This window comes from Sinohyriopsis cumingii, chromosome 1 (assembly GCF_028554795.1).
Source record: "Sinohyriopsis cumingii isolate HCF-2022 chromosome 1, ASM2855479v2, whole genome shotgun sequence".
NCBI classification, from domain to species: domain Eukaryota; kingdom Metazoa; phylum Mollusca; class Bivalvia; order Unionida; family Unionidae; genus Sinohyriopsis; species Sinohyriopsis cumingii.
The window spans coordinates 101925760-101948522 of NC_142961.1; the positions used below are offsets into that span (position 1 = coordinate 101925760).

At 34.6% G+C, this 22763-nt stretch overlaps 2 protein-coding genes across 5 annotated transcripts in view; both read left to right on the forward strand.

Moving 5' to 3' along the window:
• The window catches only part of LOC149807454 (heparan sulfate glucosamine 3-O-sulfotransferase 5-like), a 125461-nt gene extending 104461 nt beyond the window's left edge, over positions 1-21000 (forward strand). For 2 of the 3 annotated variants that reach the window (XM_089966680.1, XM_089966690.1), the window contains exon 2: positions 8111-21000. In XM_089966680.1, the coding sequence (XP_089822806.1) occupies positions 8130-9245 (1116 nt within the window). In that variant the 5' untranslated portion in view covers positions 8111-8129 and the 3' untranslated portion in view covers positions 9246-21000. Of the gene's footprint in view, positions 1-6555; positions 7333-8110 lie in introns of those variants that run through there. The other variant, XM_089966700.1, reaches the window with a different exon arrangement.
• The window catches only part of LOC149807452 (heparan sulfate glucosamine 3-O-sulfotransferase 1-like), a 219137-nt gene that overhangs the window by 179530 nt on the left and 16844 nt on the right, over positions 1-22763 (forward strand). The window lies entirely within an intron of this gene.

The window sequence follows — 22763 nt, forward strand, 5'->3', positions numbered from 1 at the left end:
ATATTGTTAAATTATGAGGTGTTTAAATCATTTTTAAGATGGTTGCAAATCCATAGAAAATGACCCACATTCTGGAAGACCCCTTGTCCACAACTGATTGGCAGGAAGCCACTGCTTTGAAGGGGGATTTGATGAAGATGCTCCTTACACAGTGGAAGACCTGTTGTCCACAACTGATTAGCAGGAAGCCACTGCTTTGAAGGGGGATTTGATGAAGATGCTCCATACACAGTGGAAGATATTTCTGTTATCATGGACATTCATTCATCATTTATTTCAATTGAAATTCAGAAAGGCCTGTGCACCTCGGTCCATCATTTCATGACGGCAAATCAGAAGCAGACTCCAGATGAAATCACCCAATAGATATGAAAAAGTGACTAGAGATGTGTAAATGAGATTATCACAGAAGACAAAATATGGATTTACTCATTTGACTCTGGAGAAAATAATAAGGTCTAGCTCAGAGAAAAAGCAGAGATCATAAATTTCTCAACATAATCAGATGGTAAAGAAAATTATATATTTTTCAAAGCAAAAGTCCTGATCATCCATGTACCCATGCCAGACTGTGCTAGTGTCAATGAATATTTGTATGCCTCCATGCCAGACTGTGCTAGTGTCAATGGATATTTGTATGCCTCCATGCCAGACTGTGCTAGTGTCAATGGATATTTGTATGCCTCCAGAGTGTTGCCAAAAGTTGTGGCATGACCTATTCCTGCACTGGCTGGTACATGAGGTATGCATCTAACTTAAAACAATGCAACAGCACACACTTCATGACAGTGCACAACATCCAAACTTTGCCACATCCACCATACAGCCCTGATTTAGCTCCAAATGATTTTTGTTTGAATTCCATTTTCAAAGATTTGCTGAGGGGCAGATAATTTTAAGGCTAACCCCATATGGATAAATATGGTACTTCCAATTCCAATCCTAATCTACCGTGTATGTAGTTACATGTGCACTTTACACTGTTCGTAGTCAAATGTGCACTTTATACTGTTTGCAGTCATGAATGCACTTTTCACTGTTTAAAGTTATGTATGCACTTTATACTGTATGCATGTACATGTGCACTTTACACTGTATGCATGACCACTCCAGTGGCCTAGTGGTTAGAGGGTCCACCTCAGATGCGGGAGGTCGTGGATTCAATCCCCAGTCGAATCATACCAGAGACTTACAAAATGGTACTAACAGCTGCCTCGCTTGGCGCTCAGCATTAAGAGGTTAGTGTTAGGACTGGTTGGCCTGGTGTCAGGATAATGTGACTGGATGGGACATCATGCTACATGTCTGCGGCCTGATGCCCCAGTGCTAGACATCACTATAAACTGTCACACTGCAGACATCGTAGCAATGTGACTGGAAAATTGTTAAAGCTACTTTCAAAATTTAAATCACACATACTCACATACACTGTATGCACATACATGTGCACTTTACATGGTACATACTGCACTATGCAGTGGCCCAGTGGTTTAAGGTGCCTACTTCATGACCGAAAGGATGCAGGTTTTAAATCCTACCATCAGATCAGACCCAACTGTCTCCCATGGTTCGTCCCTGGACAAGATACATTACTTTACTTAACTTGTCACATTATGACACTCGAGCCATAACATGCACTGATACCTGTGGATCAACCCATGCTGACACTAGCAGAGGTGTGACAGTCACATGATTTAAAGTCAGCTGGACCGACTTTTAGGACTGGTGTCTGTCACCTGACAAACTGCCACTATATATTTTTGCAAATTTAAATCCTTGTCATTTCAACAGTTTTCAGCCTTTTCAGTGAACTGTTCAGTACACACTTAAATATTAACATTAATTCACACTGGGTATGTGTCAGCATAAAATACATTGATTGTATATGATGTGATATACATATAAGTTGGGCATGGTCATGTCTGCTTTGGTGATTGTTTAATTGTCTCTATGCAAAATAACTTGTCATGCTGTATCATAAAGCACCAAATGAAAATAGCACTTCAGATTAAAATAAAATAAATCTTCCTTTTAGATAAATTCTCAAACTAACGTATCTTCGATGTTATGTAAGGTATATTTCTCAACAGACAAATCAGTATTGCATAATAATAGAAATATTTCATCATTAACAATTACAGTCCTAAAAATATGAAACGGAATATGTTAAATATTTATCAGTCTGCTGAAAATATTACCTTTTAATTGCACTTATAATGCATTATTGACTATATCATCCCACAGAAATGTAAGCTAAGTGCCATTTCCAAGGGCAAACGAAGGCAGCCATGTCAGACCTGATAAATTTAAATGGCATTCATTTTTTTCATTTCAAATTGATCTTTGTTGCCAAAATGGAAATGACTCATAAGGCTGATGAATGGTTCAGTTATTTGTCCAATGCATTTTCATTTCTGTATCTTTCAGATAATGAGGGAGTTAAAGAGCCATTTTGCAAGCCCCGTTTTTATGAAATTTTCTTCATATATTTCATCATTTGTCCTCTATGTAACATTGACTGGTTATTGTCTGCCATGTTGTATGTTTACTTCAGTCCTCCATCCACTTTTCAGTGGTTGATAAATTTTCCATTTTGACCAGAATTTCAGCTGCCTTGTTTATGTTATCATCAAACTTTCAGGATGCTGATGACTTGCAGAAAGCTATTATAGTTCTTGAGATCAGTCCTTCATCTGTGCCTGTTTTTTTCCTCCATCAGTTTAATGTACCAGATTGTTTACTTAAATGGTTGTAGTTTAAGGTTGTCTGTTTTGTGAGATCAGCACTTACTGTACAGCTTGCAATGACCTGATCATTATGACAGCTACCATAGTTACTCACATATAAGTTAAGTCCATCTGCACTAACCCAGATCGTCCATTGCATGATGCTCTTGCAGATCTATGTCTCTGCAGTTTAATAGGAGTAATCAGTAGAAGAAACAACACTGACCCTGAAATGCCAGTGCATTATGCAACAGCACATCAGGGTCTGTACAGCTTGAGGCTGGACTTACAGTTACTATATATAGTATAATATGATGTCTCCTTAAAACCTAGGTGTATCATCATAGTTTGAACTCTGGGAGAGACTGGATGTAAAATGATGCATTACTGCAAATCTATTAAATAACGAAAACTTAAACTTATAATGCAATTTCAATAATAGTAATAACCATCCTATGGGACAAAATCATTAAGTCAATGAAATGTATATGAGACCTTGGAAATCTTTAGCAATTGACCACCTGCCACAAATTATTGGCTGTACAAGATTTCTGTTGTGGAGAACCTACATGTCTCTGTAATTGTGTCACACTGAAATATTTCACATACCCACATACTTTTTTCTATGTATATTTGATAAGAGGAGTCTATAACTTTCAACCTTTGCAAATTTTAATGAATATTTAAACACTTGTTAGCTATTATTTAATTAGTGAAAGGTTACCTTTTTACATACTGTTGCCTGTATGGATCTTTATGTGAGAGTAGGTTTGCAGAAACAAAAAATAGCTGAAAATTTATGCTCAAAATGAGATCACTTTAAGATGTACCTTTTGATGGAATTTTGTTATGTACATGTTAATTTTTTTAACCAGCAAGTATGTAATACACAAATAAAATGTTTCCTCCATTAATTAGGTGTGGGCATTTTTAGTGACAAATACTAAAAAATTGAAAGGCTCCACAAATCATAGGAAGTACATTGTGCAGCAGTTGTCAAAATCTTCAGCAGTTTTTGAAGTGCAAGTACTGAGCAGGAATAAATAATTTAATGTATCAAAAAGTCATCATTAACAGCAAAATTGAGAACTTCCTGCTGATTGGATTAAATGGGTTATTTGAATTCCATTATTGGCTTCATAATTAGCTGTGGAGGCTTTTTTTTGTTTTTTACTACAAGCTGATACATGTACATTTATTCCAAGAGTCACCATCCAGAGGGTCACCCATGATTTAACTTTGCCGCACTGAGTTTAATTCTTCTAAAAGTGTACTATTTTAAATACAACTACTATAAATACTTTGGGAAAAGGTGCACAACAGTGTTCTGTACATATAGCAAAATGTTAGATCATAAATGCCATTCTAGTAATAGGTTACATGATAAATGCCATTCTAGTAATAGGTAACATGATAAATGCCATGCTGAGAATATGCTACAAGATAAATACCATTCTAGTAATAGGTTACATGATAAATGCCATTCTAGTAATAGGTTACATGATGAATGCCATGCTGAGAATATGTTACATAATAAATGCTATTCTGATAATAGGTTCCATGATAAATGCCATTCTGATAATAGGTTACATGATAAATGCCATTCTAGAAACAGGTTATATTATAAATACCATATCTACTTGCTTATAAGTCATATCCAGTTTATATCTGCATGACCCTTTTATGCCATCACATAATACACCAACAAATCTGGGTCTGTGCAGTTTGTTAGGAGTAATCAGTAAAACAAACAAACAATATTGACCCTTATAAGTAATTATTGTCAGTACTTGGCACATTGGGGATGGGGGCAGTTATTTTGGGCATCGAAGCAAGCATCACATACTGGACTTCAGTAATATATGACCTAAAGAGTACTCGACTCTCTCTGTTTCCTGGAAATGCACTTAACCCATAGACAAAAATGACAAATCCTGCTAGCTATTAGGGCCATTTTCAAATGCCAATATTCTATATTCAGCAGATTGTCACTAATGTAATATCCAAAAACCTGATTATAATAGCGCAACTATAAGCAATGACACCAATGTCCTAATCACAGCTGTGAATGACAGGATTCTAAAGAAATGTAAGAAGTTTTACTTAAAAACAGTGACTCTAAAAACAGTGACTCAATTAATGTCTGTTGTTGTTGTTGGGTTTAATGCCATTTTTCAGCACATGATAGGCTATGCATGGCAGCCAGTATTAATGGTGGAGGAAGAACCCTGGAAAACCCCGGGAAGAACCACCGACCCACAAGAAGCTACTAGCAAGCTTTCTCACATACCCACATTGGCTGAATCCGAGACTTGAACCCACGCAGGCAGAGGTGAGATGGCAGTGATCCGTAACGGAGAGGCTTTTTAGACCACTTTTGGCCCCATTTATGTCTGTAATAAAACAAAAACAATATTTTATTGTTGTTTTTGTTGTTGTAGGGTTTTAATGCCATTGTTCAGCATAAGATAGGCTATACATGGCGGCCAGTATAAATGGTGAAGGAAGAACCCAGGAAAACCCTGGAAAGAACCACTGACCCACGAGAAGCTACTGGCAAGCTTTATCACATACCCACATTGACTAAATGCGAGACTCGAACCCATGCAGACAGAGGTGAGATGGCAGTGATCCGTAATGATGCGCACTTTAGACCACTCAGGGCCCCACAATATTTTATCATAAGTCAGTTGATGGATAATCACAGTTGATTTTTATGTCAGATATCACTGATTTACCTGTGAATGTATTATTGTAACATATATAACTGATTTACCTGTGATTGTATTAATGTAACAGTTAGATATCATATTTACCTGTCTCATTGTATTAATGTAACAAATATCAAAGATTTACCTGTGTGATTTTATTAATGTAACAGATATCACAGATTTACCTGTGTGATTTTATTAATGTAACAGTTATCACAGATTTACCTGTGTGATTTTATTAATGTAACAGATATCACAGATTTACCTGTGTGATTTTATTAATGTAACGGATATCACAGATTTACCTGTGTGATTTTATTAATGTGACAGATATCACAGATTTAACTGTGTGATTTTATTAATGTAACAGATATCGCGGATTTACCTGTGTGACTATATTAATGTAACAGACATCATGGATTTACATGTGTTAGATATTACTTATTTACTTGCGTGATTATATTAATGTAACAGATTGTCTGGTATCACAGATTTACCTTTGTAATTAAATCAATGAAACATAGATTTACTTGTATCATAGATTTACCATTGTAATTATATCAATGTAACAGTTGGTTTAATATAACTGATTTCCTCTTGTGACTATATTAATAATGTAACAGAGTTGGTCTGATATAACAGATTTACCTTTGTAATTATATTAATGTAAAAGTGTGTCAGATGTTACTGATTTGCTTGTGTGATTATATTAATGTAAAAGTGATGGATTTTGAATCAGTTAACTACACTTCCAGTAAAAACAGCATGAGTAGTACAGCCACTTAATCCTTGAGAAATAATGAAAATAGCAGTGCACACCCATCTTAAGTGTTACCAATGTTGTTACAGTAAAACCTTTCTTGAAAGACCACTGCTAGTAGAGACGACCTTTTTCAGAGACCACATAGATTTATTGATTGTAAAGTGTTATAACCTGTCATAAGAGACCACCTGTTCAGAAAGATTATTAATTCTTGGCAGAATAGGTTTATTTTCAAGACAGGTTCTATTGTAATTCCTGGGTCAGTAAATGAATGTGCAGAACATAGTAAACTTGCTGTTTTACAATTCTTTTAGAGTACAGTAAAACCTATCTTGAGAGACCATATTCTCAATTAATAGATTTATTGATTATATAGTGTTATGACCTGCTATGAGAGACCACCTGTCTTGACAGACCATATTTTTGGGGCATAAGGGGCAGTCTTTCAAGACAGGTTCTATTGTACAGGAATCAGTAGCCAATATGTTGAGTTTGTACATATCATCTTTTATGTGAAATGCTGCATGACACAAGCTGTTAGATATATATATCCAGTTGGGTTTCATATATGTTGTATAGATACAAGTTTTCCAAGATGTTGATCACAAGTTGTACAACTACGCACTGTATGAGAAAGTTGTACAGTGTTACAGTTGCAGGCTTCTATTTGTCTAGTGCTCTTCGTCAATTTCAAGTCTATTTTTGGCAAGTGCCTTCACTTTCAAACAACTCCAAGACAATTTTAGTATATATACATCTAGTATACATTTAGCACATGTTAATAATAGTTTATGTGGAGATCTTCCAGCTCTAATCTGTTCTTTTGATTGCATTTATAATGTGTCTGATGTTGAGGATGGGAATTAGTTTTTTTTTGACAATCATGGACTTCATTTGTGCTACAAATTTATGTTGTACATTAATTGGATATCTCTGTACAACATAAAAGTCTGACAGAGTTATATAGCATTGTGAGACTAGTGTATACCTGTCACATACGTCACATTTTCATCACAAACTGGCAGAGTATTCTGCCATCTTCAAACATCAGACTATAAAGTCTTGCAATTACAGGGTGATTTTCCATCAACTTAAGTACAACCTTTCATCCTCTACCAGGATCAACAATCAAGTAAGCTATAATTTTGTAAATATTGTACTACTACTGTATGCCACGGGGCTCGAAATGTAAGCAGAAACATAAATAGGTTTCTTTATCAGGGTTTCTTGTTCCCATTAACATGTTAAGTGCCCCCCATCATTAGAAGTGGCAGAAAGAATATAAGTTACATCCAACTTTTAAAAAAATTATTTAACTTTAAGCTTTACTGGCAGTACTTTAAATTAATTTGGCATGTAATCTTTCCATCTAATTCTTCTCTGAAAATCTGAAGGATTAGAAATGTGCAGAGAGACCAATGTTTATATCTTCTTGATTTTGGCATTGTCCATATGGTTTTTTTTTAAAATTTATATATTTAAAGAAATCTATGAAATATTATGTTCTCATTACATTTTTTTTTGCATTTTGGAGGGTACTGAGAATCTGCATTCATGCCAGAACTTTTATATATAGTGAATTTAATTTTGGAGATAAACGATACAAAGTAGATGCCAAAAGTTCAAAACATGCACTATATTGACTAAGCAACAGGTTTAAGTACTAACTACACTCATTTATAAGTCATGTCCAACTGTTCAGACCCAGATCTGCCATCACATAATGTATGGACAGATCTGGGTCTATGCAGTTAATTAGGAGTAATCAGTTGAACAAACAAATTAGATACTGATCTGCTGGCACATAATGTGATGGCAGATCAGTCTGTGTTGTTTGCAGTTGACTCAACTTGTAAGCGAGCATATAGGGTACAGAATCTCTCATGAAACTTTTTCATTTCTTTTTGCAGATGAGAATGATTTTGAGGTATGGGAAGCTGGCCATTTAGAAGAAGTCACCATGTAAGGAGAATCTGGCATTTGTGTAAGCTAGCAGTTTCTAAATTGGATTCATGGCCTCTGACTGACCCAGAACCACTAGATGAAAAGTTATATAGAATCATGGGAGTCGTTAAACGACAGTTATATGTAACCATAATTGTGCTTAGCATTTTTCTAGTCTTCACATTTTCATTCAACAGTTATGTTTGGTCATCGCTAAAAATTGATTCCAAACTTCAGAATGAAAATCTCTCAGGGTATGGCTTTCGGAAGCTTCTAGAGGATGACAAGTCACCTGCGGACAGACCCTTGGTTCCTGGGTCAGAAAAACACTTACCTCAATGCATTATAGTCGGAGCAAGGAAATGTGGCACAAGAGCTTTATTAGAATTTCTAAGTCTGCATCCACAGATAAAAGTAGCTGATATGGAAATGCACTTCTTTGATGATGATGAAAACTACACCAAAGGTCTAGCTTGGTATAAAAACCGCATGCCATATGCTTTGCCGGGACAAATTACCATAGAGAAAACACCACGATACTTTATAGCAGAAAATGTGCCACAAAGGATTCAGGCAATGAATAGTTCAGTTAAACTTATTGTTATCTTGAGAAATCCCTCCACAAGAGTTGTGTCTGATTATGCTCAAGTGTATGCAAATAAGATTGCAAAAAATAAAACTGTATCAAGATTCGAAGATGTTGTGATAGACCCCAGGACCAGCAAAGTGAACACACAATACAAAGCAGTCAGAATCAGTTTATATTACTATCACCTTTCCAGGTGGTACTTATATTTCAGACGGCATCAGATTCATATTGTGGATGGGGATAAACTCATTACTCATCCCCTGGAAGAGATTCGAGAAGTTGAGAAATTCTTGGGTCTTCCACATGGTATTTCAGAGGACCGTCTCTATTTCAATGAAACTCGGGGATTTTACTGCATGAAATTTCAGCAGGGTGAACATTGCCTTGGTGCAACCAAGGGACGCAAGCATCCAGACATTGATCCAGATGTGCTACAAAAATTACGTGAATTCTTTCATCCTCATAATAAAAAATTATTTGACGTGATTCAGAGACGGTTTGACTGGGATTGAATTTATTTCTTGTATCAAGAAATACAAAAGTCAGAATTTAAAATATATCGTAAGCAGCTGAACTGTTAGCTGCAGAAGAGATACAGTCTAGTCCCCCCCCCCACCAAATAGTGGGTATTTCAGGTTAACTTGAAATTCATTGATCAGTCACATATGAAAATAAAAATAATAACATGCTTGCAAACTGAGAGTGCAATTATCACTTATGTCAATATCGGGATATTTTTCATTTAGCAACCGTCGTTGCATTCAATATCGAGTCTGATCAGTATTGTGATCTAACATGGCTGGGCTAATAGATGTCAGTCGAAATGCAATCTTTGAAATTTATATTTCTTATTATTTTGCAGTCATAGACAACCAAAATATAATGTAATATATATCACCAGAACCCTGGATGAGCAGCATATTTGTAAACTGTTATGCAGGCAAATAGACAAATACTTTTAACAAATATATTCAACAAACACATAACAATTTAAGTTTCAGTTTTTAGTCTAAAGTTGTCCGTGTCTAATTGCACCTACTGTAAGCATGGTCCATGTTGCATGGTGGAACCTTTGATCAGTATATACTATGATGTCTGTTTAAGTACAAACTGTTCTGTGCACATTTGAAATTATAGTACATGATCACTGTGAGAACACTTACTCAAACAGTATTGTAAGATGAATGGGCAACTATGATTTGATGATACAGTAATCTAATTAAAATGAATACTGGTAGCCGACTTGTAGTGTATAATTATGTTAGACTTCTAATGTTAATACATGGTTCAGCCATTTGGAACATAAATACTGCCATCTCTTAAGAATGGGGTGGGGGGTGTAGATTTAGGCCATGCATTGACATAAGAATTCTGACAGTCAACCACTGACCCACGGGAAGGTACTCACATGTTTTCTCACTTACCCATACCATATTGGCCAATCCCAAGACTTGTACTCACTTAGACAGAGGTGAGATGTCAGTGATCTGTAAATTGTGAGCACCTTAGAACTCTTGACTGACTAGGGTCTATCTTTTTGACATAATAAATTACATGAATCTAAATGACAGGAGAAGTTTCCATTCTTTAGCTATTTTTGCATATAACCAAACTTTGCAAAAAATTAGAAAAAAAGGAAAGGAGGAAAGAAATAAAGAAAATAAATATGAAAAATATAATAATATCACATATAAAGAAAAGAACACATAATTAAAGCTTAAAATACATATTCAATACAGCATTTTTATAATCTAATCTGATACAATTTAAATATAAAGCAATAAACTGATAGCATTTGTATCATCTAATCTGATACAATTTAAATATAAAGCAGTAAACTGATAGCATTTGTATCATCTAATTTGATACAGTTTAAATATAAAGCAGTAAACTGATAGCATTTGTATCATCTAATCTGACACATTTTAAGTATAAAGCAGTAAACTGATAGCATTTGTATCATCTAATCTGACACAATTTAAATATAAAGCAATAAACTGATAGCATTTGTATCATCTAATCTGATACAATTTAAATATAAAGCAGTAAACTGATAGCATTTGTATCATCTAATCTGATACAATTTAAATATAAAGCAGTAAACTTATAGCATTTGTATCATCTAATCTGACACAATTTAAATATAAAGCAGTAAACTGATAGCATTTGTATCATCTCATCTGATACAATTTAAATATAAAGCAGTAAACTGATAGCATTTGTATCATCTAATCTGACACAATTTAAATATAAAGCAGTAAACTGATAGCATTTGTATCATCTAATCTGACACAATTTAAATATAAAGCAATAAACTGATAGCATTTGTATCATCTAATCTGATACAATTTAAATATAAAGCAGTAAACTGATAGCATCTGTATCATCTAATCTGATACAATTTAAATATAAAGCAGTAAACTGATAGCATTTGTATCATCTAATCTGACACAATTTAAATATAAAGCAGTAAACTGATAGCATTTGTATCATCTAATCTGATACAATTTAAATATAAAGCAATAAACTGATAGCATCTGTATCATCTAATCTGATACAATTTAAATATAAAGCAATAAACTGATAGCATTTGTATCATCTAATCTGATACAATTTAAATATAAAGCAGTAAACTGATAGCATTTGTATCATCTAATCTGACACAATTAAATACAAAGCAGTAAACTGATAGCATTTGTATCATCTAATCTGACACAATTTTTAAATATAAAGCAATAAACTGATAGCATCTGTATCATCTAATCTGATACAATTTAAATATAAAGCAGTAAACTTATAGCATTTGTATCATCTAATCTGACACAATTTTTAAATATAAAGCAATAAACTGATAGCATTTGTATCATCTAATCTGATACAATTTAAATACAAAGCAGTAAACTGATAGCATTTGTATCATCTAATCTGACACAATTTAAATATAAAGCAGTAAACTGATAGCATTTGTATCATTTAATCTGATACAATTTAAATATAAAGCAATAAACTGATAGCATTTGTATCATCTAATCTGACACAATTTAAATATAAAGCAGTAAACTATACACTGAAACCTCGAGACAATGGATTAGCTGTGGTCAGCTGCTACTGCTGCCACTACAACAGGGTGACCACACATATTTTCAAAATGCTCTGTACATTTGTGGAAACTTAATACAAAAATCCATAGAAATTGATATAAATTTGAATTTACCTAGAATTGTCATGGTAATTTTATATAATTCAATCCTTGCACACAGAATTTTTCCAGTTATCAAAGTTATTTTTGGAAATCAGGACTTTTGAAAGAAACAGCATGTTTAGTAATGTCATGTTATGAAAAAATTTGGCACTCTTGGATTCTCCATTTTGGGTATGCCTAACTATGATGAAAACAAAATTCATAAAGATCTGTACATGTGGTCAGCTTGTTACTTGCTTGTATCAAAAACGAAAAAAGTGTTGATAATCCATCATTATCATCAAGAACTTGATTGCGAAAGCAAAACATTCTATGATAAAAATATTTACAGCAGCATCCATTATCTTTTTTATCCTTAAACTAAGCTACCATGGTTACCCTTGACTATGTCACACCCATTTTTGTGAGGAAAAATTGCAAGCTAATGACCCCGACCCCCCCAACCAGTTCATGCAAACAGTACAGAAGATTTTAAAAACTTGAAATGAGAAGAAAAAAATACATCATTTACGACTGATCCACAATTTAACCCCAGCAAAGATCAAGCAAGCATGCTAAGTGCTATTTTCATAGAATCCATCATCTGTAATGACAATTTCCTGCACATGCAACATTGCAGTATTTACCAGCAGATATTGACAATTTCCAGCACAGGAAACATTGCATTATTTACCAGCAGATATTGACAATTTCCAGCACAGGAAACATTGCAGTATTTACCAGCAGATATTGTCTGGTTATTATCATCTTGAAATCATATCCATTCTCTCATGTCCTTCTGTCTTTGCATCCCAAACTGACAGAGAAGGGTGTGAAAAATATGTCACATATACAAATCACTGAAAGTGGACAGCAGAGATTGCCATGTATAAAGAGCCTTACATGTTACAAGTAATATGAAGCAGTCTCATTAACCTATTAACTCCTTCATTAATCCAGTAAATTAGTGAGAAACAGTGTATGTTACCTTGAATTAGTTGTGGGACCTTGGTGGTAGAGTGGTCTAAGCCACTGACACATCACTTATGTCAGCATGGGTTGAGTCTCGAGCTTGGCCAACATGGACATATGAGAAATCTTGCCAGTTGCTTCTGATGGGTCAGTGGTTCATCCTGGGGCCTTTCCAGGTTCTTCGTCCACCAGATATATACTGGCTGCCACTTATAGTCTGGAAAATGGCATTAAACCCACAACAACAACAACAACAACATAAAATTTTGGTCATTCGGCTTAGACACATTTTACAGGTCATGATTTATGTCTTGATGATTAAGATACATTATGACAAGGTTAGTTTGTGCTTTGCTGATTACAGTATCACACTTCTAGTAATCCTGAGATTTAAATATCACACTTCCAGTGCTCATGAGACTTCAGTATCACACTCCTAGTGCTCATGGGTCTTCACACTTGTAGTGTTGAAGAGACTTAAATATCACACTTCAGTGATCATGAGACTTAAATCTTGCACTTCCAGTGCTCATCACAACAGTATTACTCTTCCAGTGCACATGACACTTCAGTATCATACTTCTAGTGCTCATGGCTACAGTATCACTCTTCCAGTGCTCATGAGACTTCAGTATCACACTTCCAATGCTCATGAAACTACAGTATAACAATTCCAGTGCTCATGGCTACAGTATCACTCTTCCAGTGCTCATGAGACTTAAATCTTGCACTTCCAGTGCTCATCACAACAGTATTACTCTTCCAGTGCACATGACACTTCAGTATCATACTTCTAGTGCTCATGGCTACAGTATCACTCTTCCAGTGCTCATGAGACTTCAGTATCACACTTCCAGTACTCATGCAACTACAGTATAACAATTCCAGTGCTCATGGCTACAGTATCACTTTTCCAGTGCTCATGAGACTTAAATATCACACTTCCAGTAATCATGAGACTTACATATCACACTTCCAGTGCTCATGGCAACAGTATTACTCTTCCAGTGATCATAAGACTTCAGTTTCATACTTCTAGTGCTCATGGCTGCAGTATCACTCTTCCAGTGCTCGTGAGACTTCAGTATCACACTTCCATTACTCATGAAACTACAGTATAACAATTCCAGTGCCTATGATATATCAGATGACTATCAGCCACACCATATTCAAAACAGCACACAAGTTGTGTACTTTTCACACATTGCACTTGATGCCAGTCATTCTCAATCTTCCTGCACCCAAGGCCCATTTCCAGATAGTCTATGGGCCACTGTTGGGCCACAACCTATGATTTAATAACCTATCAACCGTTGCCAGTGTGAAAGTACCAGTCAGTTGCATGTAATGCCATTTACAGGGACTTTCCAAATGTTGCCATTATGGGAAGGATGTCCCTGTTGTCTGATTGATGTCACTGAGGGAAGAGTTTGAGCTGGAGCCCTTGACAGGTGCTTTGACAAACGTTTCCACATGGCAAAACATGTATTATCACTTAAGGAAATTACAAGGTTGAAGTACCGCTGACATTACAAATAGTTAAACCATCTGGAAGTGGCCCGTTTTTGTAATAATAATACATATCATCTAAAAAAGGACCAAGTCATTGTATCAAGTTCAAATGTAGGGGATATGAGATATGTTTCAAAACTTTCTTTGCTCTATTTCCTTACATTTAATTTAAACATTATCTGGGTTAAAGAGGTCTATATACACTTTTTCTTTTGGAGCCTAATTCTTAATTAAATTATCTCATTTGAGTACTGAAGACAAGCCTAATTGATGCAATGGTATAATAAATAATTTTGAGCACTTAAAGTAAGAGAATTATCAGGGGTAGACAATTCCACATTTTACATACTAGCTGAGAATGGGAAATGCATGGAAATTAACCTAAAAATTCAATCTTTTTCACCCTGATAAAATTTGGCTACATACATCAAACTTTAATCATCCCAGTTTTAGTTGTCTGACTAGTTGGCTTGGAGATTTGTTGTTCCTTTGTAATTAGCCCCTTTCCTGGCACTTTAAATTCTACTAATTGATTAGAAATTATAAGGATATATTTTAGCTTGCTGCACAAATAAGGGGGTGGGGAGAAAGGTTAGGTTTCCTTTGCAAAAATTTGATTTCATATAGACTTGGCAATCAAGTTGGGATTAGGAAAAAGATGTGTTATTATTTCTTTCATTGATGAATTTGCGAATTTTGTGTCAACTTTAGACATAGGTAGAAGGAAAAACTTGAATTAAAATATTTTCACAATAAGACCAGAAATTGTTTGAGCCTGCATTGTTAAGATAAGTTCTAAACATATAGTTGTTTGTTTAGACCTCAGCCTTGCTTACCTAACCTTGAATATCTAGCGAGGGTTTCATTTATGCCATCATCATATATTAAATGTAGTTTGAACTTCCAAGCTTATTTATTTCAGCTGTTAGTAAAATGCTCACTGAGGAAATTATATTTTTTATCCTGTTTTCATGGATGTTGCATGTGTATTGATAGGGCTTGCTGGAGAACATATATGCAAGTATGTGAGTGTACATGTTGGTCTGAGAGACTTACCTGTCATGGAATTCATTTTTTCTTTACCCATTATTACTATACCTTTCACACAGTAATAGTTAAATAATGAAACAAGAAATTCAGTCTCATTGTTTATGTTAATGAAAGATTCTGCCATATTTGTTTTATCCCGTATAATTATTGATGCTACATTTTTGTCAACCCATTTCATATGATATATAAAGATATGCCATGTATAATATTATTTCATAACATCACTCACAGTGTAATGTCTAAATTGTTCAATGAAAGTCATATCATTCTGGCTCAACATTTTTAAAGCCAGCTTTTCAACGACATAAAAAATTTGTCATGTCTGCCCTTCCATCCATCCATCCATCCATCCATACATACATACATTCCTACATACATACATACATACATTCACTCCACTTGAGTTTTTGCATAGTAACTTTCTTAATTATTATTTGTTTTAAACTAAATTTGATTTCTTTTTATTCGGTTGGGTCACATTCTCCACAGCAGATAGTCTTTCAGAATATGTTACCACCAAAATGATGTTTCAGCCCCCAGGTCATCTAAGCCTTGGTTCTTTCTCTGTGTGGATTAGTACATGAGAAGCTTGACTGGTTATTGTTTCCTCTAAATGCATTGAAATCCCATCAAGAGCAAGGAAAAAGGAACCAGACTAAATAGAACAGTTCAGATGCATTGCATTGTGGTGTCCTTGTCATATTAAAACATTGGCTCAAGTTTGACTTATTAACATCATCATTCTTGTGTTCTTGTGAAAGTAAGCATTCATAGTTTTTTTTTATTATAGGCCTGTTATACAGAATCCTCATATTTTGCACCAAAGACACATGGTAGGTAAAACAGAAGTAAATGAAATTTAAATTAATTGCCATCAAGTGATTCAAGTAGTTTGTTTTTGTCCAGATGAAAATTTACCACCAGATTTATTGTACTTTGTCAGTGGGGTGATCCCACAAAGGGGAGGTAATGGGCAGGTAACCCACTGAGAAATGTGTTTACACCAAAGTAACACAGGTTGGTTATTGAGTGCTAAGGTAATTGTAATAAAGTGCCTTCTTATGCATCTTGAAAAGAGCTATACTAAGTTCATCTGTCAGCATTCTATTCATTGTTGTGCAAACTTAAATATAGCCCATGATTGTTAGACCCAACCACTTTAATTTCTGTTCAATAACTTTCTTATTTATTATTAGATTTCAAACAAATTTGGTGTGCCAATTGATTTTCATGAAACCTTGGCAGAGTTCAATTGTCATTTTTCTTCATCATTGTTTTGTGACTGTAGATGAGTTTAGTTGTCAGCATTCTGCATCTGCCTTTAACAGAGTTAAATCCCCTTCCTATCAGACCTATACAGCATTGTCTGTTAACATTAAATCCCTTAATTACTTGTGCATTTGAGCCATATTTGGAATGCAGTTTAATATTGATGAAACATTGGCTGCATTCACTTGTCACTTTCTGCATCATCATTTAACAGAGCTATAGCCCTTGACTGTCATGGAGCTGCTGGGGCTCAGTGTGTAAGGCTTTAGGTTCATGACCAGAAAGGGTGAAGGCTTGATTTCTGCCATCTGATCAACTTGGATTAGCTATTATTGTGTGTCCTAGGGTAAGTCACTTTACTTGTAGTTGCCTTAGCATTGTATAACCTTCACAGTGTTGCTGTGCAGACAAAATAGCAAAGCACAGAACAAGCCTTACCAAACCTTAATTGCCAGACCCAATCCAATTTCTTGTTTCCACACAGTAATCATTATTATTGACTGTCAGCCAAATTTGGCCTGCAATGTGATATTGATCCAACATTCAAAGAGTTCGATCATGTTAAAATTATGATTCATAAATTTAAATTTTCAGCTTCATTATTAATTTTGCAGAGTTATGGCCCCCGACTTTCAGACTCGGCCACTTTCTTTTTCATAAAGTAACTCCCTTAATTCCTAATGGATTTCAACTAAACTTGGTATGCATCTTCATCTTTTTTAATGAATCCTTAGCCAACTTTGTCATTATTTTTTATGATTGTTTAGTGGAGTTATAGCCCTCAGTTTTCACACCCACCCACATTTGTTTGTACACATAAACCACCATGATTATTACTGGATTTAACCAACATAAAATATCATCATATGTCACTCATACCCTAAGGTGTGGACACCTATGGACAGTGGACCAATACTATCACAGGCAAATGTGTATTGCATGATTTGCAGGCTTACTGTCAATTTGTTGGACATTCAGGCCTAAGATGACTGCTGCCTATGTTACATATACAAATCAAATCATTGTTGTAACTTCAATTTGTTTCAATCACATGAAATTTTAAGTATACCCATGAAACATTACAATAATTAATTCATATGGGGTAATTGGGATCATAAAATAATTTGTTTTTATAGGACATGCTATGTTTAATGAGTGGGAGTGGTTATCTCTATTCTGGCAATGTATCAGGTTTTAGAACTGGTATGATATTGAGGAGGTTTCACTGTCAACACTGAACATCATTATTTTGGATAGTTACAGCTTGTGATTGATGGATACACCCACATTCATTTCCACACAACAACTCCCTTGTTTATGAGTACCATGTATACTAGCTTTTATGACAGATACAACTGCAAACTGTACAGACCCATATCTGCCATCACTCAATGTGCCAGCAGATCTGAGTTTATGCAGTTTGTCAGGTGTAATCAGTAGAGCAAAAAATATTGACTACGATTTGTCATCACATTATGTGATGGCAGATCAAGGTATATGTTGTTTGATGTTGGACTAGTCTTATAAATGTGTAGATTTGGTAGGTTTCAATCAGACTTGATAATAATTGGATCTTGGTAGAATTTTGATTATAGACATTTTTAGAAGTTATTTAGCAAGCTCATAGCCTCTAGACATCAGACCTGTTCACCTTTATTTCTGCACATGGGTCCCAAGTGGCTGTGTGGTCCAAGGCGCTCACCCTTACTGATCACTCTCATATCCCACCTTTGTCCACATGGGGTTTGAGTCTTAGCCAGTGTTGCTTCAGAGCATATAATACCTGCCAACCTTAGGGTTTCTTTTAGATTAAAAAAGTGTTTTGTGGTTCCATGTGTGGGTGTCAGGAGGTTTGGGGGTGGGTGGGCAGTGTGTATGACCCGGATATATGATGTTGTACAATTTAAAAAAAGTTATTTACTCTTAAGCCCCGAAAGAAAATGACTGGGAATTAAAGAAAGTATGTTTTCTATGAAGCATATAAGACACTTTCAAATACAAAAATAGCAGATAGACTTAGCAGTATCGTAATTATGTCATATCACACACACACACACACACACACACACACAGTAAAATAATATACAAAGTTTCTATATTTTTATATTCTGTTGGATAGTGGAATACAGTATTAACTTATAGTTACTGACTTTGTAGCACTCAGTAATTTCTCTGAAGTTCATGTTGAATTTTTCTCAGCATTGAAAATGATGTTTTTTTCATTTGCCCCTATACAAAGCAGTGTTATTGTGCTGACAGATGTCCAGTACTCCAAGTGATTAAAGTCAGTATCGTGTTTGTAGAATATATAAAGTATAAAGAGCCCCCACTTTCTGCTGTACATTACAAAATCTAACTCCATCAACCAGACATTCTAAAATTTACTTTTGCTTGCTTCACAGACGGCTCATCCTTCCTTGAATCACAACTACATTTTGACATTTGCCTTCAAAAATGAACCTTACTCCCACAGTGACAATCCATGTTACCAATGCCTCAATATGATATAACATATTTAACATCAAAGTTTTGTGGATCAAGGTCATTGCTGTTTTTATACTTAAGATTTCAAGAATACAACATGAACCCTATTTTTTAAAGGGTATATGCAGTTCACCTTAAAACATGTGCTTTAGGATAGGGGCATGTACAGTTATTATACATACTCAGAACTGTACTGCTGGTCAAAGAAAAATGTGTACAAAACCTTTAAGATACCATTACAAAAAGATAAATAATCCATCTTTGCATAAAATGACTGTTTGATCACTAAAAACAGGCATATAATATTGGAATAATTTGGAATGGGACATTGTCAGACTTTTGTGTAATACAATTGTATCATTATATTCTTAATGGCTTCCATCTTGCGTGTAAATTTATTTTAAACACTCAACTGTTATGATACTAAATGTTTTCTAATAATTGTTTTGGACTTTAATAAAAAATAACCTAAGTACCAGTATAACATGTTCACTAGTGTTATTGCATAATTTATACACTTAGTGTAATTTGGGCATGCCTGTTGTGAGATTGGAAATGTTTTGGAACCAACTGCATCATTCCTTGCATTCATGCATATCAGTGTTATTTGCATTATCTGATTTAAACAAATTATGTTGAAAAGTGAGAAAATTATGTACATAATAAATACCATTAGGTTAAAAAGTGGACAGATTACCTAATAATAAATACATTTTGGAAATTTTCCATCATCAACTCACATTTGTTTCTGATGTAAATCATAAACTATTTCTTTAACAATCCTGGCCCTTGAAATCATATCACTCTTGAACTTTTGTTTCAACCAATGATAAATGATGCTACTTTTCAAAGCTCATTTCTGATTGGTTGATAATTGAAACTCTAGCCATGAGTTTTATGATCTCGATGCTTGTTGTCATAAAATGTTTTCATATTTAAAATTGATGCCATGCTTGAATGTCAGACAATTTCATGTCTTTTAAGCTTGATGTGGAGTAAGGTTAGAACCAGTCAGATTTGTCTAAAATCATGGCAGATTTCACTGATATTGCAAAGGCATAACAGACTATAATGCCATGCCAAGTTTTGGACTTTAAATACATGCATTAAAATTTGCAGAAACATATGCAGTAAAGAATACACATAATACTGTACAAAGGTCAAACTAGTTGGTTCCTGACTTTTGACCATAGAGAGATATTATAGAAGTGAGCAAGTGTACCAAAATAAATTATGTGGCAAAGCCATGTTTTAGAGACTGTAAATATGGTAAATTTTATAGTTTTGAGTCTGAGTTGATTTTTTTCTCTTAGTTTTGCAGTTAATATTTCAGGTCAGAAATCAGTGGTTCTAAAGAACCAATCTGCTGAATGCTATAGTTTATTCTAAATATCAGTATCATACATTGTACATCGGGAAATTTGAATGCAGTTTTTTGTTTGCAACCTGGGCACAACTTGAAAAATATCATCCCTGCTGCAATAGAGTAAAATAGTTAAAAAATTGCAAAACCAAACCTCTTAAATACATATTTTTTTCAAATAGGAATTTCTAAAAGGAATATAAAATTTCATCATGTACATTAGTCTTCTGTATGACTTGTGTAATATAGAATACATCATATCTGCTTGCACTTGAATGCATTCTTAGCTTTTAGACATTATTACATTATTAAAGGGGGATAACCCATGCATTTGTGCCAAATCTGTGCCTTAAAGTTTATTGTTCACATCTGTACATCATAAGAAAATTGTTTTGTTGATATGTATGAAAATAGTTGATAAAAGTCTATTATATTATTGAAAGCCTTTTCCTTTTTTCAAACCTGGCAAGTTAGCTTAGATAATAAAGATAATGATTCTTAAATCCATTCTTTTCCTTTAGCAAGTGATCTTTTCTAGCAAAATAATAAAACAGTTTACCATATACACTCACTTATAAGTCGAGTCCAGTTGTGAACAACATAAGACCCTGATCTGCTATCACATAATGTGGCAGTAGGTCAATGTCTGTTGTTTATTTTACTAATTACTCCTCGCACACTGCATAGAACCATATCAACTGATGCATTATGTGGTTGGCATCAACTTATAAGCAAGTATATATGGTAATCAGTTTTAGCCGTACTGGTCCTGGACAAGAAGATCTTTTGGGATGGTCCTCCATCCATCACTTTGTTATCTGTCTTTCTAGCTTTACACACACATACATCCCATGGTCTACTTGGTCCAGAATGAAAATGTTGCCATTCAGACATGCAATATGGCCACCAATGAAGCTATCTTGAAAATCTTATTATCACTTCTCTACCTGTTCATATCAACATGAGATTTTCACTTAAAGACTTGTTATGCTGTCTAGTGGCTCCTTTTTAAAATAGTGCCAATCTCATATGGCCATGATGGCAGCCATCTTGAAATTCTTGTTATTGCTTCTCCATATTAACATTGGGTTGTCACAAGAAGACTTCTTATGATGCCTCTGTGACCCTAAATGAAAATGGTATGGCTCATACATCCAGTGTGGCTGCAACAGCAGTCATTTTTGGGAATCTTATTATACATATATGTACTCTTCCTGAAGGGATGGTCTTATGAACAATAGGATTTTACCAAAAACCTCTAATGATGTCTAGTTGATGGAAAATGAAAAATATGCTAATCAGACCTTCAATATGGCCACCGCACTGTCCATATGTAAAATCTTGTTATCAGTACTCTTACACAGAAAATCATTTTGATGTGGGGTATTCATTCAGATTAATTCTTCTGGTGTCTAATTGGTCCTAAATAAAAATGACACACGCTGATGCTCACTATAACCAGATTGGTGACCCTATTGAAAATATTGTTTCTCGACTCCTCCCAAATAGATGGCTATATCAGTACATGTATGGGGTTTTCACCAGTAGATTTTGTATGATACCTACTTGGTTCTGAATTTATCAATCATTCATTCAACAAGGCTGCCACAATGAATGTCTTGAAAATCTTGCTGTCACTAATCCCATGAATGGATGGATATTGACATTGGGTTTTCACCAGGACTTCTAATGATGTCTTCATAGTTCTGAAACAGAATGGTACCAATCAGACGTTTAGTATGTGCACAACAGCAGTTAATTTTAAAACCTTGTCATTGCTGAAGAATATTAGGAATGGTTTCAACATGCGGGAGTTAAAAGGAAGAAATGGTCTTACTTGAATTTAATAGAAATGCTTTCTCGTAACTTGAGTGTCAGTCCTTACAAGGGACTCTTGTTTTTTTTTGGATGGGGGTTGCTTTATTTTTATTACAGTGAGGTAAATGAAATTATTGTATTAGTATTTTGATTACAAATGGTATTAGTGATAATGTTGTATTAAGAGTGGTAGATAATTGAAATATATATAACATTTTGATAGATATGCAACAATGTCTTTGGTTTCATTCTCATTGAAAGATGAATCCAGGATGTTCCCAGGGTTTTGCTCCCAGTTATACAGAATGATGGCAAAATTAGTTATGGATTTAATGGAAGAGTTCTGTGCCCAGAGTGGATCAGAATATAATGCACAAGAGG